At 39.8% G+C, this 26,581-nt stretch overlaps 3 protein-coding genes across 3 annotated transcripts; 1 reads left to right on the top strand and 2 right to left on the bottom strand.

Annotated features, from left to right (window-relative positions):
• Nucleotides 1-2,829: 2,829 nt before the first annotated feature.
• Nucleotides 2,830-6,352, bottom strand: LOC137790169 (extracellular calcium-sensing receptor-like). The gene is given in 6 exon segments (XM_068584152.1): nucleotides 2,830-3,755; nucleotides 4,213-4,336; nucleotides 4,432-4,659; nucleotides 4,797-5,591; nucleotides 5,716-6,013; nucleotides 6,198-6,352. Coding segments are annotated over 6 exon segments (2,511 nt in total). The 5' UTR covers nucleotides 6,338-6,352.
• A 3,222-nt stretch (nucleotides 6,353-9,574) lies between these two features.
• LOC137790090 (extracellular calcium-sensing receptor-like) lies at nucleotides 9,575-12,836 on the bottom strand. Its single transcript, XM_068584032.1, has 6 exons — nucleotides 12,646-12,836; nucleotides 12,164-12,461; nucleotides 11,241-12,035; nucleotides 10,876-11,103; nucleotides 10,658-10,781; nucleotides 9,575-10,482 (listed from the first exon to the last, which is right to left on the bottom strand). Exons 1-6 carry the CDS (start codon nucleotides 12,783-12,785, stop codon nucleotides 9,575-9,577), a joined length of 2,493 nt encoding a protein of 830 aa, XP_068440133.1. The 5' UTR covers nucleotides 12,786-12,836.
• An 8,730-nt stretch (nucleotides 12,837-21,566) lies between these two features.
• Nucleotides 21,567-24,579, top strand: LOC137790168 (extracellular calcium-sensing receptor-like). The gene is made up of 6 exons (XM_068584151.1): nucleotides 21,567-21,772; nucleotides 21,856-22,144; nucleotides 22,225-22,974; nucleotides 23,056-23,283; nucleotides 23,391-23,514; nucleotides 23,672-24,579. Exons 1-6 carry the CDS (start codon nucleotides 21,567-21,569, stop codon nucleotides 24,577-24,579), a joined length of 2,505 nt encoding a protein of 834 aa, XP_068440252.1.
• The last annotated feature ends 2,002 nt before the right edge of the window (nucleotides 24,580-26,581 follow it).

Genomic DNA, 26,581 nt, shown 5'->3' with positions numbered 1-26,581 from the left:
ACGTAGACAACGTTAAAATATGCTTATACTCTTAATTAGTCCAGGGAGTCTTGTGTTAATGAATACTTGCCTTTTGCAGCATATTTGCTGTGTGTTTATTCAGAGCTTGGTATTCTTCTGTATAAGCTAATTACATGTTTTGTTTCTACAGTTATACAAAAACCAAGATTCAAGTTAAAACCTTATATGCCACCCTGGATTCCTGGGTCTTGATTTTCTGAATCTACTGTTAGCTCTTTGCTAATTTCTGTGGTGGGGCAGGAGGAAGGAGGTTCCTCATTTAGGCATGTGGGCCTTAACAAATCAGAGGTGATACCTGAGGTTCTTTACAAACGTTCCTCGTACCAACTGCAGTAATAACCCACAAGGTACTAGAACACTTGGTTGGGAATCAGTGTTTCAACAATAATGTATTTTCCTCTTTGGGGCAGTTTATGAAGACCAGTGGCCGTGAGATTCAGACCGAGGCCTTTAATAAGTGTCATGAAGTCTACATCACGGGCAGACTTGGAGAAAAACATGTCCCTGGAGTTACTGTCGCAGACCAACACACTCAAGGCACGTTCATACAGTCCACCACCACCCGCTCCGCCACGGGGCTTCACCACGGGGCTTCACCACGAGCTCATGGGTCAAGGGGACTAACCCGCAGGGCCGCTCCACATAACGAGAAAAAAAGAGGAGACGTCATGAGCGAGATGGCTCTCACTTTCATTGTGCCACAGGGTTTCAGAGACCCTCTGACTCGCGTGTGCGTTAGACTCCTTGGTTTGTGTTTCAAGATGGGTTGGGTGGGTTGCCAACTTCACCGTAGAGCCCTGACGTCCTTTACGTGGGCCGATCGCCCACCCTGTTCTGGCGCTCCGCCTGGTGCCGCAACCGGCTCTAGGTCAGCTTGGGCCGAAGGTGGCATGCCGGTTCTGGCCGCGTGATTCAGAGCGTCCGTGCCCAGACCTCGTCGCTTCCCGGGGCCGTGGAATATTTGCTTGCGTAGTCTTCTCTCCCCGCTCTGGCGACACGACGCAGCGCGCACCAGCCGACAGTTGTGCCGGGAGCAGAGGGCTGCGTCCCTCCTCGGCGGGGAGAGAAGACACTGGAAGCAAATAGTCCACAAACCCGAGAAGCGGCGAGATCCGGGTGTAGCAGTTGTGTACTCTATCTTTTGCGTTGTGTAATTTTTTAGTAACGTAAAGCACACTTAGAGTTGTATTGGCTTCACCAGCCGTTTATTCTCCAGTAGAGACGTGACACGGATATGACACGATGGCAATGGCCTGGCAAAACAACAAAAACACATCAGCTTCTCATATCCCGCCTCATGGTCATAGCTGTGGTACACAGAGAAAACGTGTCGTAGACTGGGGAACACACGGACATTTCAACTTAACATACCTGGCAAAACAACAAAAATACATCAGCTTCTCATAGCCCGCCTCGTGGTCATAGCTCTGGTCCTAACAAAGGAAACAAACATCATCTTTCAACACAGCCTACAATAATACATTATATGAACAAATATACACTTATTTAGCTAGCACAATAGAGCTCAATACATATCCACCTACCACAGAGAAAACGTGTTGTAGACTGGACAGAGCACAGGGGTGCACCACTCAAGTAAGCAGGGGCCCAGAAGGGGCCGGGCTCGAATGTCTCACAGCATGCTAGTTTCTGTGGCTGACTGACAACACATTGTAGTAAAGGACAGTGATGACAAGTGGAATCATTAACTCCGTTACACGGGCACAGGTGCTTTAAAGCACACGGCCTGAGCCGGTGTGTCACATTCGGCCTGATCCTTTCCAAGCCAATCTAAAGTCGGTCACGGCACCCGGTGAGGGCCAGCACAGCAAGGGGAGAGTCAAACCCCGCCGGGTCAACAAAAATGCATGTTGCCCAAATCTATCAAACAAAACCAAGACACTGACCCTGCACAGTGCAGACATGACATTGAAGCACAGCTGCACCAGCGACAACCTCTCTAAGGTGCACATCTTGGCACAGAGAGAGGCCACGGGTAGAAGCACCAGCAGCCCCAGGTGCAGCAGCAACAACAGCGCTGTGGCTATTTTATTTTTACATATGACTGTAAATGTATATACAGTGTATATATACACACACTCACACTTATATATATGTATATGTATATATATATATATATATATATATGTGTGTGTGTGTGTGTGTGTGTGTGTATCATCTTTAATGTGCCAGTACAGTGTTACAAGAAAAACAGAAACATAGTGAGGACAGGCAAAGGCTGCAGGGTTTAGGGCCTTCTTACTTTTTGCGATTCAATTGATGTGAGCCAAAGATGAGCCCCAATCATTTCTACCTAGCTCAAGTGGCCACAACAAAAGAGAGACACACAATGTGAACATTTAAGCAGATACATTTTATTGCACAAAACAAACCAAATGTCACAATTGAACCAAATTTAACTTAATTTAAGATGTGCTAAATAATTAAAATATGAGGTGTGGATTTTATTGAAACTTGAAGTATGTGTGAGGGGTTGACAGAACGTGAAAGCAAAAAAGTCAAGATAATTAAACTTTATTCAAGCAGCAGCCTGAAGGGAGAAGGAGAGAAAGAGAGAAGCTAAAGTTGGGCTTTAGCTAACGTTGAAAGGGCTGCTGGGGTAAAGGACAAGTTGAACAACCTTGCTTGGCCTGCTGTCACGCCATGCTGGTCCTGGATAAGTGTAAGAAAATGGATGGGCTGTTAAAATTAAGAAAAATAATTGCAGTAGGTAAGTTAAAACAGAACAACGGGAGTAAGATAGACTGGTAAAATATGGATATATTGTTATATATTTTTGTTAAAGTCTCAAATATGTTTTTCGGAATTATTTTGTTACCCCTTCCCCATCATATTCTTTTTTGTATTCTTCTCAGGTTTCAGTAGGATAATATAACATTTTGGAATAAATATACAAAACAGCAGGCCAAAACTAGAGGCCAGAATAGCAAATATTTCCACAGCAACACTGAACTTCCCAGGAGAGCTAGCATATGAGGGGATAAAGGTGATCCAGACTGCACAAAATATCAGCATGCTGAAGGTAATGAATTTGGCTTCATTGAAATTATCAGGCAGTTTACGGGCCAGAAAAGCAAGAAAAAAACAAAGCATGGCCAGAAGTCCAATATAGCTAAGTACAGCCCAAAAGCCTACCTCTGAACCCAAAGCACACTCTAGAATGATTTTGTCCTTAAATTCTTTAAAATTCTTCATTGGAAAAGGAGGAGAAATTGTTAACCATAGGACACATATGATAACTTGTATGAGAGTAAAAAACAGAACACTTAGTCTCTGCTGTGCCGGTCCAAACCATTTCATCACATCACTACCTGGAAGCGTTGCCCTGAAGGCCATTAACACCACGATAGTTTTCCCCAGAACACAAGAAATACAGAGGACAAAGGTGATGCCGAATACAGTGTGTCGCAGCATGCAGGACCACTCAGTGGGCCGGCCGATGAAGGTCAGAGAGCACAGGAAACACAGAGTCAAGGAGAAGAGCAGCAGGAAGCTCAGCTCAGAGTTGTTGGCCCTGACAATGGGAGTGGCTCTGTATATGAAGAAAATGAGTGCCACAACACTAGTGATGCATGTTCCAAATAACGATGCTGCAGTGAGCAGTGCTCCCATAATCTCTTTGTAGGATAGAAACTCTGCCTTCTTCTTCACACAGGCATCTCTTCTCTCATTTGACCAGAACTCAGGGTGGCATGGCACACAGGTGATAGAATCTGAAAATTAAAAAAAACAAAGCATGTGTCAAATCTGCTTAGTATATTTGCCTTTTAATATTTCTCTAATTTGCATCTTTTCTACGGATACAAGGCAGACACGCCATAAATACAAGATAACAAATGTATATTATTGTGATGCTTACATCGTATCAGTATGTATGGTCTGCATTGTATCTGGACAAGATAGATTATATATTATACTATTACATTTTAAGTATTATCTGTTATTTTTGGTTTATGTTGTTTTATTTCTCAATAACTAAGCATGATAAATATTTTCAAATATACATTTTCAATGATCCTGCTCAAACAATTTCATCCACTCTGAATGCATTCATTGCAGTTTCAGAAAGAGAGAATGTCAAATGTCAAAACCTAAGTTGGCAGAACTATTTGAATATTCAGGTACCGCAAGGAGGATGCCTTTTTTATTTCTAGTTTAATATTACTACACCTGTAATGTTGCTTATTTGTCCCTCTGCACATCTTAAGCAGTCATAGCAGCAGACAGGCTTTCCTTTCTGGAGGACCTTGCGAGTTCCTGGAGAACACTTCTTACTGCAAAGTGATAAAGGCACCTGCATGAACAGAACAACCATGAGAAAGATGTATGAGGAATTTTAAAATAAAATTACTTTATTCAAACAGACACCTTTGTAACATTGTATTATACCTGTTGTGAGTTTTGTGCCCAAATCAAAGACTTATTTTGCAGATTCAGCTGTTTATCTGCATGTAAAGATGCGTCATGAAGACCAACTGTGACAAAGTCCACGATGCCCTTTTCTGTTGGCTGCCAGTTTATAATTTCATACTTTGCTGCAGGGTCTCCATCCTCATTAAAGTAAACCTCTTCTTCTTCCTTTGTTTTGAACTGAATCTTTTTCAGAAGCTGTAAAATCTAAGAAGATATGCATACATGTAGGTCATTATCTGACACACGTTATAGGCTTATTGGCTCAACTTCAAAATGTGAACAACATAGTTTCCTTGTTATAGTGGCATTAAAATTATAATTGTCGCTGGTGTTCAACTCACCTTATATGAATCAAGCTGCACTGTGTTGTTGGAGGTTTTGTTACAGTTGAGAATACTATGAAGTGTGTGAGCCACAGCATACACTCCTTTGTAGACATTGTTAAAGATTGGCATCAGTGACATATCAGTGAAGCTGTTCTGCACTCCAGCCAGATCTTCATATCCAGTACACCCTCTCTGATTACCTGATGATGTCTGTGACTGCCTGAACTTACAGCTAAACAATGCCTCCCAAAACTCTGTAAACAATTCATTACTAGATGAATTGAGCGGTTTAACATCCAACATGAACTCTCTCATGCCACTAACATGTGCTTTTGGGATGGACAGGCCTATGGCACCATCCAGAATGTGATGCTTATCCATTGCTGCAATTTGGAAATTAAATATCCAGCCCTCACTGCCTACCCACTGGTATCCAGTCAAGTTGTTGTGAGACAACTCATGTAAAACCACAGTCATGTCCAGGGTGGAGAGGAAAGCGACAATAACCTTGGAAGTAGAAGTCTTTATAGTGTCAATTATGTTTTGTATTTTGTCTGGTGGATCTGTTCTGAAGAAAGATACTGAGTACTCCAGACAGATGCCCAGCTGCTTGGCGGTTTCTGTGAATGTGGCCATGCCATTATTGCCGTAATCATCATTTGTTCTAATAGCTCCAATCCAAGTCCAACCAAAATGCTTGACCAACTGGGCCAGGGCTCTGCTCTGGTAATAGTCACTGGGTATTGTTCTGAGGAAGGATGGGTACTTGGTTTTGTCACTGAGACAAGCACAAGTAGCAAAATGGCTGATCTAAAAGAAAAAAAGAAATGATATCCCAAGATCAAGATATTAAATATAATGCTATGACCAGCTGGAAGATATTAGGAATAATAATATTGTTTTTACAATATAACAATTCAACAATCTCACCCACCATTGAGATGTGGAAGGGTCCGATGACAGTAGCTATAGCCATGCTAGGAGAAGACGAGGATTCTCCCATAATGGCCTGCACTTGGGAAAGTCTGATACACGGTGCTTGGGAAGGGCCCGATGCTACTTCATTACCATTAGCCAATAATAATGCGACCCGTACACCTCTGGCAATGGAGCCACATGCATCGTACATCTTGTAGCCCAGAGAGATTCCAGGCAGTAGATTGGTGCTGTTATTGATCTCCTCTATGGCAAAGAGCATAGCCTGGGCAAACTGGAACCCTCTGAAATTCAGACTGATGCAGACAGTTATACATTTTTGTAATTTTAAATATCCTTGAAATAGAAATAAAATCATAATTAATTACAATTAGTTGATGGTATTAATACATTAATACTACAGTGAAGTCTCATTTATAAAACCCAGTAAGACTTCCTCTTAGACAGTCTGAAATCTAAATAGATTGGTGTATAATTTACCTGGTGCATTGTAGTGGCAGTGGTTTTTGAATGTAGGTTTCCTGTCTGTCTTTCCAGCTGCTGTGGAAAGAGAATATCCCCCCTAACATAACATCCCCATCCTTATAAAGCTGGGGGCTCTCAGGATCCCCTCTCTGCATGCACACCAGCTCCTGAGTCCGAGAGAAGGATGCAACCAATAAGAGCTGTAAGAGAGCCCATCCCTGCTCTGGCCATCTCTGTGTGGATGTCATACTGTCTAAGAGAGTGAAACCACTGGGTGGCATCATGTGTGCCTTAATGTTAATTCAAAGCTTCCAAGGGTATTTATACATGTTGATGATGCATGGGAAATAATAATAGAACACTGATTGTTACGTCCCCACAGTTTCTTGTGTTGCATTTGAAACGCCAAGTGGTGCAGAGTGTAATTGCATTTTTGTTTATCCCTTCTCTCTTGCCATAGTTTGTTCTGATTCAGATAAGAAGACATGCTGCAGCTGTTTGTTATATTTATTGTCTGTTAGCCTTTAAAGACCTAAGTCTGTAAGTACGTTTTATATGTGCATGTAAATATCTTTTCCGATATATTCTGTCTGTTTACTGTTTCAATTGTGTTGTTTAGATGCTATCCGAGATGCTAATCGTGACGCTTATCATGATTAGCATTTTTGTATTGACATGTGCATTCTGCATTGAGACATAGACAACGTTAAAATAAGCTTATACTCTAACTAGTCCAGGGAGTCTTGTGTTAATGAATACTTGCCTTTTGCAGCATATTGGCTGTGTGTTTATTCAGAGCTTGGTATTCTTCTGTATAAGCTAATTTCATGTTTTGTTTCTACAGTTTTACAAAAACCCAGATTCAAGTTAAAACCTTATATGCCACCCTGGATTCCTGGGTCTTGATTTTCTGAATCTACTGTTAGCTCTTTGCTAATTTCTGTGGTGAGGCAGGAGGAAGGAGGTTCTCCATAAAGGCATTTGGGCCTTAACAAATCAAAGGTGATACCTGAGGTTCTTTACAAACGTTCCTCGTACCAACTGCAGTAATAACCCACAAGGTACTAGAACACTTGGTTGGCAATCAGTGTTTTAACAATAATGTATTTTCCTCTTTGGGGCAGTTTATGAAGACCAGTGGCCGTGAGATTCAGACCGAGGCCTTTAATAAGTGCCATGAAGTCCACATCACGGGCGGACTGGGAGAAAAACATGTCCCTGGAGTTACTGTGGCAGACCAACACACTCAAGGCACATTCATACAGTCCACCACCACCCGCTCCGCCACAAGGCTTCACCACGAGCTTACGGGTTGAGGGGACTAACCCGCAGAGCCGCTCCACATAACGAGAAAAAAACAGGAGACGTCGTGAGCGAGATGGCCCTCACTTTCATTGTGCCACAGGGTTTCAGAGACCCTCTGACTCGCGTGTGCGTTAGACTCCTTGGTTTGTGTTTCAAGACGGGTTGCGTGGGTTGCCAACTTCACCGTAGAGCCCTGACGTCCTTTACGTGGGCCGATCCCCCACCCTGTTCTGGCGCTCCATCTGGTGCCGCAACCGGCTCTAGGTCTGCTTGGAAAGGCTCGGGCCGAAGGTGGCATGCCGGTTCTGGCCGCGTGATTCAGAGCATCCATGCCCAGACCTCGTCGCTTCCCGGGGCCGTCAAATATTTGCTTGCGTAGTCTTCTCTCCCCGCTCTGGCGACGCGACGCAGCGCACACCAGCCGACAGTTGCGCCGGGAGCCGAGGGCTGCGTCCCTACCCGGCGGGAAGAGAAGACACCGCAAGCAAATAGTCCGCAAACCCGAGAAGCTGCGAGGTCCGGGTGTAGCAGTTGTGTACTCTATCTTTTGCGTTGTGTAATTTTTTAGTAACGTAAAGCACACTTAGACTTGTTTTGGCTTCACCAGCCGTTTATTCTCCAGTAGAGACGTGACACGGAGATGACACGATGGCAATGGCCTGGCAAAACAACAAAAATACATCAGCTTCTCATAGCCCGCCTCGTGGTCATAGCTCTGGTCCCAACAAAGGAAACAAACGTCATCTTTCAACACAGCCTACAATAATACATTATATGAACAAATATACACTTATTTAGCTAGCACAATAGAGCTTAATACAGATCCACCTATCACAGAGAAAACGTGTTGTAGACTGGACAGAGCACAGGGGTGCACCACTCAAGTAAGCAGGGGCCCAGAAGGGGCGGGGCTCGAATGTCTCACAGCATGCTAGTTTCCATGGCTGGATCAAGGACAGTGATGACAAGTGGAATCATTAACTCCGTTACACGGGCACAGGTGCTTTAAAGCACACGGCCTGAGCCGGTGTGCCACATTCGGCCTGATCCTTTCCAAGCCAATCTAAAGTCGGTCACGGCACCCGGTGAGGGCCAGCACAGCAAGGGGAGAGCCAAACCCCGTCGGGTCAACAAAAATGCATGTTGCCCAAATCTATCCAACAAAACCAAGACACTGACCCTGCACAGTGCAGACATGACATTGAAGCACAGCTGCGCCAGCGACAACCTCTCTAAGGTGCACATCTTGGCGCAGAGAGAGGCCACGGGTAGAAGCACCAGCAGCCCCAGGTGCAGCAGCAACAACGGCGCTGTGGCTATTTTATTATTACATATGACTGTAAATGTATATACAGTGTATATATACACACACTCACACTTATATATATATATATATATATGTGTGTGTGTGTGTGTGTGTGTGTATCTTTAATGTGCCAGTACAGTGTTAAAAGAAAAACAGAAACATAGTGAGGACAGGCAAAGGCTGCAGGGTTTAGGGCCTTCTTACTTTTTGCGATTCAATTGATGTGAGCCAAAGATGAGCCCCAATCATTTCTACCTAGCTCAAGTGGCTACAACAAAAGAGAGACACACAATGTGAACATTTAAGCAGATACATTTTATTGCACAAAACAAACCAAATGTCATCATTTAACCAAATTTAACTTAATTTAAGATGCGCTAAATAATTAGAATATGAGGTGTGGATGTTATTGAAACTTGAAGTATGTGTGAGGGGTTGCCGGAACGTGAAAGCAAAAAAAACAACTGAGAAAGTCAAGATAATTAAACTTTATTCAAGCAGCAGCCTGAAGGGAGAAGGAGAGAAAGAGAGAATCTAAAGTTGGGCTTTAGCTAACGTTGAAAAGGCTGCTGGGGTAAAGGACAAGTTGAACAACCTTGCTTGGCCTGCTGTCACGCCATGCTGGTCCTGGATAAGTGTAAAGAAATTGATGGACTGTTATAATTAAGAAAAATAGTTGCACTAGGTAAGCTAAAACAGAACAACAGGGATAAGATAGACTGATGAAATATGGATATGTTGTTATATATTTTTGTCAAAGTCTCAAATATGTTTTTCGGAATTATTTTGGTATCACCTTCCCCATCATATTCTTTTTCGTATTCTTCTCAGGTTTCAGTAGGATAATATAACATTTTGGAATAAATATACAAAACAGCAGGCCAAAACTAGAGGCCAGAATAGCAAATATTTCCACAGCAACACTGAACTTCCCAGGAGAGCTAGCATATGAGGGGATGAAGGTGATCCAGACTGCACAAAATATCAGCATGCTGAAGGTAATGAATTTGGCTTCATTGAAATTATCAGGCAGTTTACGGGCCAGAAAAGCAAGAAAAAAACAAAGCATGGCCAGAAGTCCAATATATCCAAGTACAGCCCAAAAGCCTACCTCTGAACCCAAAGCACACTCTAGAATGATTTTGTCCTTGAATTCTTTAAAATTCTTAAATGGAAGAGGAGGAGAAATTGTTAACCATAGGACACATATGATAACTTGTATAAGAGTAAAAAACAGAACACTGAGTCTCTGCTGTGCCGGTCCAAACCATTTCATCACATTACTACTTGGAAGTGTTGCCCTGAAGGCCATTAACACCACGATAGTTTTCCCCAGAACACAAGAGATACAGAGGACAAAGGTGATGCCGAATGCTGTGTGTCGCAGCATGCAGGACCACTCAGTGGGCCGGCCGATGAACGTCAGAGAGCACAGGAAACACAGAGTCAAGGAGAAGAGCAGCAGGAAGCTCAGCTCAGAGTTGTTGGCCCTGACAATGGGAGTGGCTCTGTATATGAAGAAAATGAGTGCCACAACACTAGTGATGCATGTTCCAAATAACGATGCTGCAGTGAGCAGTGCTCCCATAATCTCTTTGTAGGATAGAAACTCTGCCTTCTTCTTCACACAGGCATCTCTTCTCTCATTTGACCAGAACTCAGGGTGGCATGGCACACAGGTGATAGAATCTGAAAATTAAAAAAAACAAAGCATGTGTTGAATTTGCTTAGTATATTTGTATATTTTTCAGAAAGAGAGAATGTCAAATGTCAAAACCTAAATTGGCGAGAACATGACTATTTGCATATTAATGTTTCACAGGGATGCCTTTTTTTATTTTATACCTGTTTAATATTACTACACCTGTAACGTTGCTTATTTGTCCCTCTGCACATCTTAAGCAGTCATAGCAGCAGACAGGCTTTCCTTTCTGGAGAACCTTGCGAGTTCCTGGAGAACACTTCTTACTGCAAACTGATAAAGGCACCTGAACAGAATTACCATGAGAAAGATGTATCAGAAATTATATGTGCTGAAATACACTTGATTCAAAGAGCCTCCTTTGTAACATTGTATCATACCTGTTGTGAGTTTTGTCCCCAAATCAAAGACTTATTTTGCAGATTCAGCTGTTTATCTGCATGTAAAGATGCGTCATAAAGACCAACTGTGACAAAGTCCACGATGCCCTTTTCTGTTGGCTGCCAGTTTATAATTTCATACTTTGCTGCAGGGTCTCCATCCTCATTAAAGTAAACCTCTTCTCCTTCCTTTGTTTTGAACTGAATCTTTTTCAGAAGCTGTAAAATCTAAGAAGATACGCATACATGTAGGTCATTATCTGACACACGTTATAGGCTTATTGGCTCAACTTCAAAATGTGAACAACATAGTTTCCTTGTTATAGTGGCATTAAAATAATAATTGTCGCTGGTGTTCAACTCACCTTATATGAATCAAGCTGCACTGTGTTGTTGCAGGTTTTGTTACAGTTGAGAATACTATGAAGTGTGTGAGCCACAGCATACACTCCTTTGTAGACATTGTTAAAGATTGGCATCAGTGACATATCAGTGAAGCTGTTCTGCACTCCAGCCAGATCTTCATGTCCAGTACACCCTCTCTGATTACCTGATGATGTCTGTGACTGCCTGAACTTACAGCTAAACAATGCCTCCCAAAACTCTGTAAACAATTCATTACTAGATGAATTGAGCGGCTTAACATCCAACATGAACTCTCTAATACCACTGACATGTTTTTTTGGGATGGACAGGCCTATGGCACCATCCAGAATGTGATGCTTATCCATTGCTGCCATTTGGGAATCAAGTATCCAGCCCTCAGTGCCGACCCACTGGTATCCAGTCAAGTTGTTGTGAGACAACTCATGTAATACCACAATCATGTCCGGGGTGGAGAGGAAAGCGACAATAACCTTGGAAGTAGAAGTCTTGATAGTGTCAATTATGTTTTGTATTTTGTCTGGTGAATCTGTCCTTAAGAAAGATACTGAGTACTCCAGACAGATGCCCAGCTGCTGGGCGGTTTCTGTGAATGTGGCCATGCCATTATTGCCGTAATCATCATTTGTTCTAATAGCTCCAACCCAAGTCCAACCAAAATGCTTGACCAACTGGGCCAGGGCTCTGCTCTGGTAATAGTCACTGGGTATTGTTCTGAGGAAGGATGGGTACTTGGTTTTATCACTGAGACAAGCACAAGTAGCAAAATGGCTGATCTAAAAGGAACAAAAAGAAATGATATCCCAAGATCAAGATATTAAATATAATGCTATGACCAGCTGGAAGATATTACGAACCATAATGTTTGTTTTCACAATTATAACAACTCAACAATCTTACCCACCATTGGGATGTGGAAGGGTCCGATGACAGTAGCTATAGCCATGCTAGGAGAAGACGAGGATCCTCCCATAATGGCCTGCACTTGGGGAAGTCTGATACACGGTGCCTGGGAAAGGCCCGATGCTATTTCATTACCATTAGCCAATAATAATGCGACCCGTACACCTCTGGCAATGGAGCCACATGCATCATACATCTTGTAGCCCAGAGAGATTCCAGGCAGTAGATTGGTGCTGTTATTGATCTCCTCTATGGCAAAGAGCATAGCCTGGGCAAACTGGAACCCTCTGAAATTCAGACTTGATGCAGACAGTTATACATTTTTGTAATTTTAAATATTCTTGAAATAGAAATAAAATCTTAATCAATTACAATTGGTTGATGATATTAATACACCCTACAGTGAATTCTCATTTAAAATACTCAGTAAGACTTCCTCTTAGACAGTCAAAAATCAAAATAGATTCATTATGTATAATTTACCTGGTGCATTGCAGTGGCAGTGGTTTTTGAATGTAGGTTTCCTGTCTGTCTTTCCAGCTGCTGTGGAAAGAGAATATCCCCCCCAACATAACATCCCCATCCTTATAAAGTTGGGGGCTCTCAGGATCCCCTCTCTGCATGCACACCAGCTCCTGAGTCCGAGAGAAGGATGCAACCAATAAGAGCTGTAAGAGAGCCCATCCCTGCTCTGGCCACCTTTGTTTGGATGTCATACTGTCTAAGAGAGGGAACCACTGGGTGTGTGCCTAATGTAAATTCAAAGCTTTCAATGGTATTTATACATGTTGGTGATGCATGGGAAATAATTTTAGAACACTGATGTTTTTTATGTCTGTTGTGAGGCAGGAGGAAGGACGTTCCCAAAAAAGGCTTGTGGGCCTTAGCAAATCAAAGCTAATACCTGAGGTTCTCCACAAATGTTCCACATAGCCTACCAACCGCAGTAATACCCCACATGGTACTAGAACACTTGGTTGGGAATCAGTGTTTTCATCTTGGGGCAGTTTAGTGAAGACCAGTGGTGGGCCGTGGGTTTCAGACTGAGGCCTTCAATGAGGCCGTATTGGCCAGTTGGAGCCCTGACCTCAATCCAATCAAACAACTTTGGCTAGAACTGAAAAACAGACTGAGCTATGACCTATCACCAAACATGATTTACCACATACCGGTGGCGGGCTGTGCGTTTTTGACCTAAACCTTCGGTGTCATTTTTGTCCAAATCAGGTGCACACTGGGAAAAAAAATAACGTGTCCCGGGAGTTACTATCTGACCGTCCCATGCGTGTATTGAACATAGCGCGCTGCCCACTCCACGGCCCGTTCATACAGACTGTCATGTGTGGACACTCTGCTGTACGGTCGATTTGTGGGGACCGAACTGCAGAGTTATTTTAACTAGAAAATTTCGCAAGAAATTTTGAAAGTGTGGCTACTACTGCCGTAAGACGTCGCAATATATAGCTTTTGTTTCTGACGCCCGTCTCTCCTCCAAAGCACTTGAGTTGGTTTGTGTGTTAAACTGATTGGCTGATATGAAGCACCTGTGTGCTGCCGTCGTCATGGTGACCAAGTGAGCGCCAGCAGACTGATTAGAGGCAGACTGGACTGTGGACTTAAGGAAATAAACTACTGAACGTCCTGAACACACACAAACGTATATGAAATATCATATGACCTTATTAATGATCACAGTGTTGACAACTACACAATATAAAACACACATAAACGTCTTTGTGTGTGTGTGTTTGTGTGTGTGTGTTTGTGTGTCTGTTTGTGTGTGTTTGTGTATGTGTTTGTTTGTTTGTGTATGTGTTTGTTTGTTTGTTTGTTTGTGTGTGTGTGTGTATGTGTGTATGTGTGTCTGTGTGTGTGTGAGACAAACAGACAGAGAGACAGAAGTCATCTGTGTTGTGTGTGCGTGTGTAAGTGTCTGTGTGTCTGTTAAACTGCCCTAACGAGAACACCTGTGGGTCGCTAGATCAAAGGTTGCCATGGTGATGACTTCAAAGGGACTTCCTTACGCTGAGCTTAATAGACCTAAATGCTGTGGAACTCCTTTCAAACTATTTTAAAAAAATGGTACTTTAAAAGCCACTATTGCTTCGATATCGCATATTGAGCGTTAGGAAGACCTGATGAACAGATACTGTGACTGGCGAGTCTGTACGATAAAACATGTGTCTGTACGGGCGATTTACAAATCAGGTACGAGCTTCAGGGGAGACGTGGCTTTGGAGGGAGATTTAACATGGCGGCGGATGGCAGAGCGAGGTGGACTTTCTCTCACATTCAGTCCGATTTCAAGACGTCTGAGTCTGTTGGATTCCTATCGACCGCAGTTTATGACAGAAGACAAGATTTCCAACGTTTCTATCCAACAATGGTGTATGAAGAGTGAACATTGTGGGAGTAAAGACAAAATACGTTTTATTTTTTTAACAGTTTCTGTCGCTTCTTCTCACTCTGTTAATTGGCGCGCCACCCTCTACGAACGTTTCGTGAAATTTTTTTTATGTTTTTTGCATTTTTCGGGAAAACGTACGGGCGAATCTCTTAGAAAAGTCATACCTCACGATTCCCGCGCAAACCGCACGTTTCGATGTAATTTTTGCGCATGTGCTGGCAACGCTCTGGGAGGAGTAGTGGTTTGACTATAAGAAGAATAATAATAATAACTAGAAATTGCATTTCCTGTGGAAAATGCGTTGGAATGCAAAAAGCTGAAGCATAAAGCTGAAATATTTGAAAGAAATTGCTGAATGTAGCTGAAAATAGTGAAATAAAGTTGAATAAAGCTTAAAAAAAGCTTAAAGCTGAATATATATGAAAACAGCTGAATGTATAAGAAAATACTGGAATATTTATCAAAACAGGTGAATATATATGAAAATAGTGGAATATATATGAACATGTAAAGAAAACTACCTGATGAAAAGTGTTGAAGCCCAAAAGCATTAAACTGAACTGTTGAAAATCCTTGTTGTTTAAATGTATAATTGGAAAAGGTGAAAGGAAAACTGCATCATCTAAACACTGAACATAGTGAAATATTGTTGAATAAAGCTTAAAAAAGCTTTAAAAAAGCTGAATATATTTGAAAATAACAAAACAACTGAATAAAACACCTGAATATGTATGAAAATAGTGGAATATATATGAACATGTAAAGAAAACTACCTGATGAAAAGTGTTGAAGCCCAAAAGCATTAAACTGAACTGTTGAAAATCCTTCTTGTTTAAATGTATAATTGGAAAAGTTGAAAGGAAAAGTGCATCATCTAAATACTGAACATAGTGAAATATTGTTGAATAAAGCTTAAAAAAGCTGAATATATTTGAAAATAACAAAACAACTGAATATATATAAAAATAGTGGAATATATATGAACATGTAAAGAAAACTACCTGATGAAAAGTGTTGAAGCCCAAAAGCATTAAACTGAACTGTTGAAAATCCTTCTTGTTTAAATGTATAATTGGAAAAGTTGAAAGGAAAAGTGCATCATCTAAATACTGAACATAGTGAAATATTGTTGAATAAAGCTTAAAAAAGCTGAATATATTTGAAAATAACAAAACAACTGAATATATATAAAAATAGTGGAATATATATGAACATGTAAAGAAAACTAACTGATGAAAAGTGTTGAAGCCCAAAAGCATTAAACTGAACTGTTGAAAATCCTTCTTGTTTAAATGTATAATTGGAAAAGTTGAAAGGAAAAGTGCATCATCGAAACACTGAACATAGTAAAATATTGTTGAATAAAGCTTAAAAAAGCTGAATATATTTGAAAATAACAAAACAGCTGAATAGATATGAAAATAGTGGAATATATATATGAACAGATAGAGAAAGGGAGGGAGGGAGACAGAGAGAGAAGTCCTGTGTGTGTGTGCGTGTGTAAGTGTCTGTGTGTCTGTTGAACTGCCCTCATGTCAGAGGTTGCCATGGTGATGAATTCAAATATCGGCAGTTACAATTACTAACTGCCGATGATTATATGGAGTCAATGCTGGGAAACACCTATCCAAAAATCACCCAAAAAACATACTTAAAAAGCCCCGATTGCTTCAATATCGCATATGAAGCGTTAGGAAGACTTGATGAACAGATACTGTGACTGGTGAGTCTGTACGATAAAACATGTGTCTGTACGGGCGATTTACAAATCAGGTACGAGCTTCAGGGGAGACGTGGCTTTGGAGGGAGATTTAACATTGAAGCGGATGGCAGAGCGAGGTGGACTTGCTCTCACATTCAGTCCGATTACGAGACGTCTGAATGTGTTGGATTCCTATCGACCGCAGTTTATGACAGAAGACAAGATTTCCAACGTTTTGAGCTATAAATTATGCCCAAAGAGTACACGGTACGGAGTTTACGGCAAATTTAAAAAAAAAAAATCTTCAAGATCTGACGTGGGTCTGCCCTCTAAGTATGACATCACGTGCACTGAGCTCCGCAACACACACTCATGCAAAAGAGAGAAAAGGCGGCAAAAAAACATAAAACTAAAACGCTGACAATTATGACAGTATAAAATATATCAATAAGTGGAGATATACGGTAATAGCTGAAAGTTTTGGCAACATTTTAAACTTGGAATGGTGTCTCTAGCTGAAAGCATGGCAGAGCCTTAGGCTTTTGGAGCTGAAGAAGTTTTAAAACGTTTTTCATTGGAAACCATTCATTTTTATTTTTATAAAAAGTTTAATAATTTAAATATTTGAAAAAATATGAAAAATGTAAAAGCGTAGAATAATAGCTGAACGTTTTGTCAACATTTGAAATTTGAAATTGTGTCTCTAGCTGAACGTATGAAGAACCTGCAAACGTTTGAAGTTGAAGATGATTTGAAGATTTCCCCATTGGGTCCCATTTTAAAAAAAATCATAAAAAGTTTAATAATTTAAAAATTTGAAAAGTCTGAAATTTGAAAAGGAAGTTGCACACGTGTGCTTAAGAAGCTGAATATTTGAATAATTGAACTTTTTTCTGTAGCTGAAAATATGAAGGAGCTGAAGAGGTCCAAAATACGTACGGAAGAAATAGAATAATAATAATAAGTTTTTTAAAGATTCGAAGAACAATAGTTGGAATGCTCGAAGCATTCCAACTAATAATAACTAGAAATTGCATTTCCTGTGGAAAATGCGTTGGAATGCAAAAAGCTGAAGCATAGAGCTGAAATATTTGAAAGAAATTGCTGAATGTAGCTGAAAATAGTGAAATATAGTTGAATAAAGCTTTAAAAAAGCTTAAAGCTGAATATATATGAAAACAGCTGAATATATATGAAAAAAGTGGAATATTTATCAAAACAGGTGAATATATATGAAAATAGTGGAATATATATGAACATGTAAAGAAAACTACCTGATGAAAAGTGTTGAAGCCCAAAAGCATTAAACTGAACTGTTGAAAATCCTTCTTGTTTAAATGTATAATTGGAAAAGTTGAAAGGAAAACTGCATCATCTAAATACTGAACATAGTGAAATATTGTTGAATAAAGCTTAAAAAAGCTGAATATATTTGAAAATAACAAAACAACTGAATAAAACAGCTGAATATGTATGAAAATAGTGGAAGATATATGAACATATACAGAAAACTACCTGATGAAAAGTGTTGAAGCCCAAAAGCATTAAACTGAACTGTTGAAAATCCTTGTTGTTTAAATGTATAATTGGAAAAGTTGAAAGGAAAAGTGCATCATCTAAATACTGAACATAGTGAAATATTGTTGAATAAAGCTTAAAAAAGCTGAATATATTTGAAAACAACAAAACAGCTGAATATATATGGAAATAGTGGAATATATATATGAACAGATAGAGAAAGGGAGGGAGGGAGACAGAGAGAGAAGTCCTGTGTGTGTGTGCGTGTGTAAGTGTCTGTGTGTCTGTTGAACTGCCCTCATGTCAGAGGTTGCCATGGTGATGAATTCAAATATCGGCAGTTACAATTACTAACTGCCGATGATTATATGGAGTCAATGCTGGCAAACACCTATCCAAAAATCACCCAAAAAACATACTTAAAAAGCCCCGATTGCTTAGATATCGCATATGAAGCGTTAGGAAGACTTGATGAACAGATACTGTGACTGGTGAGTCTGTACGATAAAACATGTGTCTGTACGGGCGATTTACAAATCAGGTACGAGCTTCAGGGGAGACGTGGCTTTGGAGGGAGATTTAACATTGAAGCGGATGGCAGAGCGAGGTGGACTTGCTCTCACATTCAGTCCGATTACGAGACGTCTGAATGTGTTGGATTCCTATCGACCGCAGTTTATGACAGAAGACAAGATTTCCAACGTTTTGAGCTATAAATTATGCCCAAAGAGTACACGGTACGGAGTTTACGGCAAATTTAAAAAAAAAAAATCTTCAAGATCTGACGTGGGTCTGCCCTCTAAGTATGACATCACGTGCACTGAGGTCCGCAACACACACTCATGCAAAAGAGAGAAAAGGCGGCAAAAAAACATAAAACTAAAACGCTGACAATTATGACAGTATAAAATATATCAATAAGTGGAGATATGCGGCAATAGCTGAAAGTTTTGGCAACATTTTAAACTTGGAATGGTGTCTCTAGCTGAAAGCATGGCAGAGCCTTAGGCTTTTGGAGCTGAAGAAGTTTCAGCGGATTTTAAAACGTTTTTCATTGGAAACCATTCATTTTTATTTTTATAAAAAGTTTAATAATTTAAATATTTGAAAAAATATGAAAAATGTAAAAGCGTAGAATAATAGCTGAACGTTTTGTCAACATTTGAAATTTGAAATTGTGTCTCTAGCTGAACGTATGAAGAACCTGCAAACGTTTGAAGTTGAAGATGATTTGAAGATTTCCCCATTGGGTCCCATTTTAAAAAAAATCATAAAAAGTTTAATAATTTAAAAATTTGAAAAGTCTGAAATTTGAAAAGGAAGTTGCACACGTGTGCTTAAGAAGCTGAATATTTGAATAATTGAACTTTTTTCTGTAGCTGAAAATATGAAGGAGCTGAAGAGGTCCAAAATACGTACGGAAGAAATAGAATAATAAGTTTTTTAAAGATTCGAAGAACAATAGTTGGAATGCTCGAAGCATTCCAACTAATAAGCCCGCAGGAGAACATGAAGTGTGCTTCCAGCATGGGGTCTATGACCCCATGCGGCTGAAGCCACACTTAATTACAAAAAAAGTGTTTTATGGCATTTTTTCTTTTGGTTACTTTACAAGTCTTGGTTCTAGGTTGTAGCTTCTTCTTCTCCTTCTCCTTCTCTCGCCACTCTCCCACTGACGTGCCGCTCTGCACGTCAGAGCGTGCCTTTCTCATGTGTGGCAACGTTTTTTCGCACGATTTTACTCGCTCGACACTTTATGTGGTTAATTAGCTGTGTAAGGAAATGGATGGAGTGTTAAAATTAAGAAAAAATGTTGCAGTAGGTAAGCCAAAACAGAGCAACAGGGATAAATTAGACTGGTGAAATATGGATATGATATATATATACATATATATATATATATATATATATATATATATATATATATATATATATATATATATATATATATATAATCTTTAATAGGCAAGTACAGTGTTACAGGAAAAACAGAAACCTAGTGAGAACAAGCAAAGGCTGCAGGTTGGGGGGCGATTTACTTGATGTGAGCCAAATTATTCTCCAGTAGAGGGATCATGATGCAACAGCACTGACAGTAAGTTTCCAAGGGGACAGGTGTGGTGTGGAGGAAGACTGGAGAAACTTTGAACTCTGGAGGGACTTTATTTGTTTGTTAGCCCGATTGTGAGTGGGACGAGCCTGAGGTGTAAGTCATGGAAAGGCCTGAGGCGCCTGCACTTTACCACATATGTTCCACTCAGCCCCCAAAGGATGTACTCTCTGGAGAGGTCAACGTGTTTCATAAACTAACAGTCATCTCTACAAACATACAAACAACAATTCATTTTTAATTAAAGAAGACCTGGGAGGCATATCAGCTGGCAATTAACATCCCTTTGACTGAAAAATAACAATAACAGCAAATTAAATAGCACATGGCCCAATGACTTGCTGTCAAGCACAATCAATTTAGCACTCAGCTGTGCTAAATTGTTGTCAAAAGTGTAACTTTAATTTCCTTATCCAAATGCATAATTCACTCAAAGCAATGTGACTTGTATAGGAAGTAAAATAACATTTTGTGCAAAAATCATGTAACATTAATATATGAATAAGGATGATCATTGTGCAAAATACACAAATGATTTATTTTCTTTCACATTCATGGTGTTTGGGAAAAAAACACAATGACCCTTAAGCCAACATTTGTAGGATATCTAAGATGTCTAATTATATTTTGTGTTGATATTTGCATCAATACTGTCTTAAACGTGCATGGACTAAGGCAGTGATTTTCAACCACTGTTCTGTAAGAGATTGTCAGCTGTGTCGCGGGAAAATGTCCAAAGTAATTTATTTGGTTAAAAATATTCTTTCTAAATAATATTCCATGCCAGTAGGTAGCTCAATGATGACCTATATGCTGTATTATGCTTCGATGTGACATTTTGTCATTGTTCTGGTTGTTGGTGTGCAGCTTAATATTTTTTGGTGTTGTAGGTAGTAAATGTTATGGACTACAACCTTTTTGCCAATGTTGTACAATGTAGTGAACAGATTGTACAACAGAACATCGTATTCAGGAAAGAAAGTTTATACTCTTCCTTTCCTGCATGACCTGTTTATCATATGATCTACAGGCAGATGTTTTCAATTAGCCTAATAACTCCTAACTCCACTAGGTAAGCATTTCAAAAATCATATTTGTTGTATACTGTAAATCAAATTAGAAATGTTCATAAAAATAGAATGCAAGAACAACCATTTGCATCAAAGCCCAGACAATAGTTGTCCATAGAAGTACAATGAAGCCTGCGATCAAAATATAAAACACACACACACACATATATATATATATATATATATATATATATATATATATATATATATATATATATATATATATATATATATAGTTTTGAATTGTGTCACTTACTTATTTTATATACATTACAATATGAAGTTGGTTACTGTGAAGCTTTTGTGAATATTTTCTACACTGTTGGAAAATGTAATCTATATCAATATGTGCTAACGTATCAAACTTGTGTACAGATAACTGTAACTAGTAACACCTTATTATGAAAAAATAAATAAAAATCATGGCAAGACACAATCAATATTGTCCTATCTCATCTCTGATTGGTTGGTAAGAGGCCAGTGACCCCTATCGTCAGCCAAGATATTAAAATGTCACATTTAAGACGCCATGATTCCGCCTCGGCTGGGTAGCTCTGCACAATCAGGATTTGAGAGTGTAAAATGTCACAAGTGATAATGGGGCTGCTTTTCTTGAGGCATCTGTTGGCATTTGGAGACGTGAAGGAGGAAGCTCCTTCCTGTCAGATCCTTGGGAGTCCAGAATTTCCTCTGCTGTCTAAGGAGGGAGATGTCATGATTGGGGGAGCCTTTTCCATCCACAGCAGAATCACACAGCCTCTGCTTTCCTTTACAGAGAAACCATCACGTCTCACATGTTCCAGGTAATTTTGAGCTTTGTATGAAAATATGTCCTCATGAGTTGTGTCACAGTGAACAACGTTTAATGTTGCTCTTTTTGTCTCAGTGTGAACCTCAGGGAGTTTCGATTTGCACAGACCATGATCTTTGCAATCCAAGAAATAAACAAAAGCAAATTTCTTCTTCCAAATGTTTCGATTGGATATCGTATTTATGACAACTGTGGCTCAACTTTATCCTCCATGCGTGCTGTGATGGCCCTGATGAACGGTGATGAGTGGACCGTAGGAAGGAGCTGTTCAGGTCAATCAGCTGTTCACGCTATTATCGGGGAGTCTGAGTCCTCTTCAACCATTGTGCTATCCCGCACTACTGGACCGTTCAAATTACCTGTGGTACGAGCAATATTTGTCTATCACTGTGTGTATTATGTGCAAATTCTTCTTATTGGTTCTCTCTCTTTGTGTATTCTCAGATAAGTCATTCAGCTACTTGTGAGTGTTTGAGCAACAGGAAGGAATATCCCTCTTTCTTTCGAACTATTGCCAGCGATCGCTACCAAAGTAGAGCTCTTGCCCAAATGGTCAAGCACTTCGGTTGGACCTGGGTCGGGGCAATCAACAGTGACAGCGACTACGGCAACAACGGCATGGCCATCTTCCTCGCTGCAGCCCAGGAGGAAGGAGTGTGTGTGGAGTATACAGAGAAATTTAACCGGGCAGAACCAGAAAAACTCATGAAAGTTGTGGAAGTGATCCGAAAGAGCACGGCCCGGGTCATTGTTGGCTTCCTGGCACACGTCGAGATGAACAACCTTCTCGAGAAATTAATTCTTTACAACATCACAGGCCTACAGTTTATTGGTGTGGAGGCCTGGATCACTGCTGACAGCCTGGTGACTCCCACCAGCTTCCGTGTGCTGGGAGGTTCGCTGGGTTTTGCTGTGCAAAAGGCCAACATCAGTGGCCTGGGTGGTTTTTTAATCAAAGATTTCTGGGACACGGAGTTTAAGTGTAAGGAGACAAACAGCAAAGCAGAAACAGCGCCATGTAAAGCAAACCAGCATCTAATTGAGCTTAAAGACAATAAAGACGATGTTGCAGACCTGCGATACTCTGGTAACATCTACAAAGCTATCTATGCTGTGGCCCATTCGTTGCACAGCATTCTAAAGTGCTCAGAGAGTCAAGGCTGTGACACAATGATAAAGGTTACTCCCTTACAGGTAAAAAGGACAGATTACTGTACTGTGCATTAATTAGCTTTCTTTATTTACATGTTGGCATATTGTCTTATTGTTTTGTAGGTAGTGGAGTCATTGAAGCAGGTCAATTTCACCATTAATAATGGAGACCAGGTGTGGTTTGACAGCACTGGAGCAGCTGTGGCTAGGTATGAGGTGGTGAACTGGCAGCGTGGATCAGAAGACTCGGTCCATTTTAAACCTGTCGGCTATTATGACGCCTCCCTACCTCCTGGACAGAAGTTTGTTCTCGAGACTGAAGCCATAACGTGGCCTGGAGGGAAGACTGAGGCAAATATAACTTGTGAAAGTAATGTAATTGCAATGCAAGGCTTTGAAATGTTTCCTGAGTAGTTGCTTATAAAAACGTAACATCTATCCTCTTCTTTGATTTAAAGTGGCCTGTTTCAGTGTGCAGTAAAATGTGTCGACCAGGAACTTATAAAGTCCTTCAGAAAGGAAAGCCGGTCTGCTGCTATGACTGCATATCATGTGCAGAGGGAGAAATCAGCAACAGCACAGGTATATGTAGCACAGACTATAGATATGGTCATTTTCATACATTGTTTGCTTTCCACACTCTATGTATCATGCTGAAGTTCACTATGCTACAGTCTCACGTTTACATTTTTAGACTCTAACTGATAGAATCACAATAATGAGCATTTTCCTATTACAGATTCTAATGACTGCAAAACGTGTCCTGAAGAGTATTGGTCCAATCAAAACAGAGATGAATGTGTACTGAAAAATGTTGAGTTCCTCTACTTCACTGAGATTATGGGTATAATCCTTGTGTTTTTCACTTTGTTTGGCGTGTTCCTTACTTTAATTGTGGCCACCCTATTCTTTATCTATAAGGACTCCCCCATTGTCAGGGCCAACAACTCTGAGCTGAGCTTCCTGCTGCTCTTCTCCTTGACTCTGTGTTTCCTGTGCTCTCTGACCTTCATCGGCCGGCCCACTGAGTGGTCCTGCATGCTGCGACACACAGCGTTCGGCATCACCTTTGTCCTCTGTATCTCTTGTGTTCTGGGGAAAACTATCGTGGTGTTAATGGCCTTCAGGGCAACGCTTCCAGGTAGTGATGTGATGAAATGGTTTGGACCGGCACAGCAGAGACTCAGTGTTCTGTGTTTCACTCTCATACAAGTTGTAATTTGCATCCTATGGCTGACAATCAACCCTCCTTTTCCCTTCAAAAATATGAGCCACTATAAGGAGAAGATTATTCTCGAGTGTGCACTGGGATCGTCTGTGTGGTTCTGGGCTGTGTTAGGATATATAGGTCTGCTCGCTGTGTTATGTTTTGTACTCGCTTTTTTGGCCAGAAAGTTGCCTGATAATTTTAATGAAGCTAAGTTCATCACCTTCAGCATGCTGATATTCTGTGCCGTCTGGATCACCTTCATCCCAGCTTATGCCAGCTCTCCTGGGAAGTTCACAGTGGCTGTGGAGATATTTGCTATTTTAGCCTCTAGTTATGGGCTTCTTCTCTGTATATTTGCACCTAAATGCTTTATTATTGTACTCAAACCTGAACTGAACACAAAAAAACATCTGATGGGGAAAACTGGATCCAATTAAAGAGATAGCAGGTTTTTCAAAGTTAATTTAACCTCATTGACTTGCTATTACATTCTTTTATTTTTTATTTTTGTAATACATATACATATACATTTATATATATATAAAAATCCATAATGTAATGAATAACCGAAACACAGACAGTAAAAATATGCTTGAGAAAATAATGATAATAATTATCTGTATCTTATAAATTGCAAAACATGTCTTGTACTGTGTAAAACTTGTATTGTTAATACTTTATTGGACAATAAGAAAATAAAAACTATCCATGAATCCATCCTCTCTTTTTTTAGTGTAACTAGAGCCCGCAAAGTAAAGATGACTGTACAGGCCTCAATGTGTGGTTCAAAGTCTTTTGAACCACACACACGGTTCAAAAGACTTTGTCATGAAAAACATACTTAAAGAGAACCTGAAATTCACTCTCATCTAAACAAATTGTTCTGTTTTCAGTATCCCCAATTCATCGTACCTCAATATGTTCATAGAGGTTCTTTTGTGAATCTTTTTTTAGTTATTTAGGAACGCCCTGTTCAAACTCAGCAACTTTATAAAATTGTTAATTTTTTAACTTTGCTAGTCCACTGATTTAGAGTCAGAGGTAAAGGCCTTTCATAAGGACATATGAGTATGCTGTTGACTGAACCAAAAGTCACAAGCAATATATATATATATATATATATATATATATATATATATATATATATATATATATATATATATATATATATATATATATATATATATATATTCTGCATTTTTTTAAAGGTTTCATTCCAATTTAGTGAAGTGAGAATAAAAGCTGTCAACTGACAATTTATGTGCAAATTATTTGGGGAAATAAATATTGGGGAAAAAAAATAATTTTGCACTAACATGGAAACATGATATGTTTAGCATAACATTTAGCATGTTAGCTTGCTATATAAAAGGCTGTTCTTCAGTGCCGCCTGCTGGACAGTTCATTTATTGGGATTGGGATAAATCCATTCATATATTACTACTTCTGTATAAGTACATACAATATACATATGGCATTCAATAACAATAATGTTTGGCAATACATTTAGAATTTCCAACTCACCCAATATCTGCAAAGCTTAAGTGAAATAATAAGCATAAGGATTAAAACACAGAAAATGGTGAAGGGTCCAAACTCTAGTCTCCTGCCTGAAGGAGACTTGTACACTGGTACACTGGTACACTGGTACACTGGTACAACGTCCACACAACTACACACAGATACTACATCCTGTATTGGCAATGCACATCGGCATTAATATATAAATATTAACGTGTACAATCATCCGATATAGACACAGTTCTTTGGATTACTAGGCTGGAATATTGATAATATATTTTACATTTCTTTATCGATTTGTCAACTTAAGTGAGGATACATTGTTTAATATGAAGTAAACACATAAAGTATGATGACACATACTGTGTGCTCAGCACCACACTCCCAACACAAGCTTTTAAACACACCCCTGATGTATAGCATTGAGCACAGGATTTATTTGTTTATTGTTTTTTGGTTCACACTGGTCCACTACCACCTGGAAAGTGTTTATATTCTGCTTTAAAACTGTTCAAACTGTAGACTCTTTAGCACTATATACACACTCAAAAGCTTTCTTCACATGAAGGTCAAACGCAGTGTCAGAGAGTACATCTCATGTACTCATGTTTAATATCTTGGTCTGAAACATCTGCCCCACACATGAATCAAAAGACCTATCACATGTTTACTATTGTAGGTATATCATCGTTTGAAGAATACAATCAATGTGCTTCTTCAAATGCTGGTTACAATATTTGTCTGTACATGAGTAGTGTTTCTCTCGATGTTCTCCAGATTATTGAGTTAAATTTCCAGCTTTTCTTTTTTCTCTTTTTCCTTTTCATTGTTGTACACGAACGCAAATATAAAGACAAAGGAAGAGGAGCCAAATGATCTGACGTCATCATACAGTGATTTCATGAGACGACCTCAATC

This window comes from Clinocottus analis, unplaced genomic scaffold (assembly GCF_023055335.1).
Source record: "Clinocottus analis isolate CAN_PGR_092001 unplaced genomic scaffold, fCliAna1.0.p SCAF_2, whole genome shotgun sequence".
In the NCBI taxonomy this organism is placed as follows: Eukaryota; Metazoa; Chordata; class Actinopteri; order Perciformes; family Cottidae; genus Clinocottus; species Clinocottus analis.
The sequence above is the reverse complement of the archived record's forward strand: the minus strand, read 5'-3'. Positions and strand labels throughout refer to the sequence as shown.

Bases quoted from the DNA above. Each gene is read 5' to 3' on its own strand.
- LOC137790090 (XM_068584032.1), bottom strand. From the start codon at position 12,785: ATGCAGAGAGGGGATCCTGAGAGCCCCCAACTTTATAAGGATGGGGAT. The intron at 12,036-12,163 runs GTGGGTAAGATT...TGTTCCTTTTAG, and splicing joins GACCCTTCCACATCCCAATG to ATCAGCCATTTTGCTACTTG. The intron at 10,782-10,875 runs GTATGATACAAT...AATTCTGTTCAG, and splicing joins GGGGACAAAACTCACAACAG to GTGCCTTTATCAGTTTGCAG.
- LOC137790168 (XM_068584151.1), top strand. From the start codon at position 21,567: ATGGGGCTGCTTTTCTTGAGGCATCTGTTGGCATTTGGAGACGTGAAG. The intron at 21,773-21,855 runs GTAATTTTGAGC...TTTTTGTCTCAG, and splicing joins TCACGTCTCACATGTTCCAG to TGTGAACCTCAGGGAGTTTC. The intron at 22,975-23,055 runs GTAAAAAGGACA...ATTGTTTTGTAG, and splicing joins TAAAGGTTACTCCCTTACAG to GTAGTGGAGTCATTGAAGCA.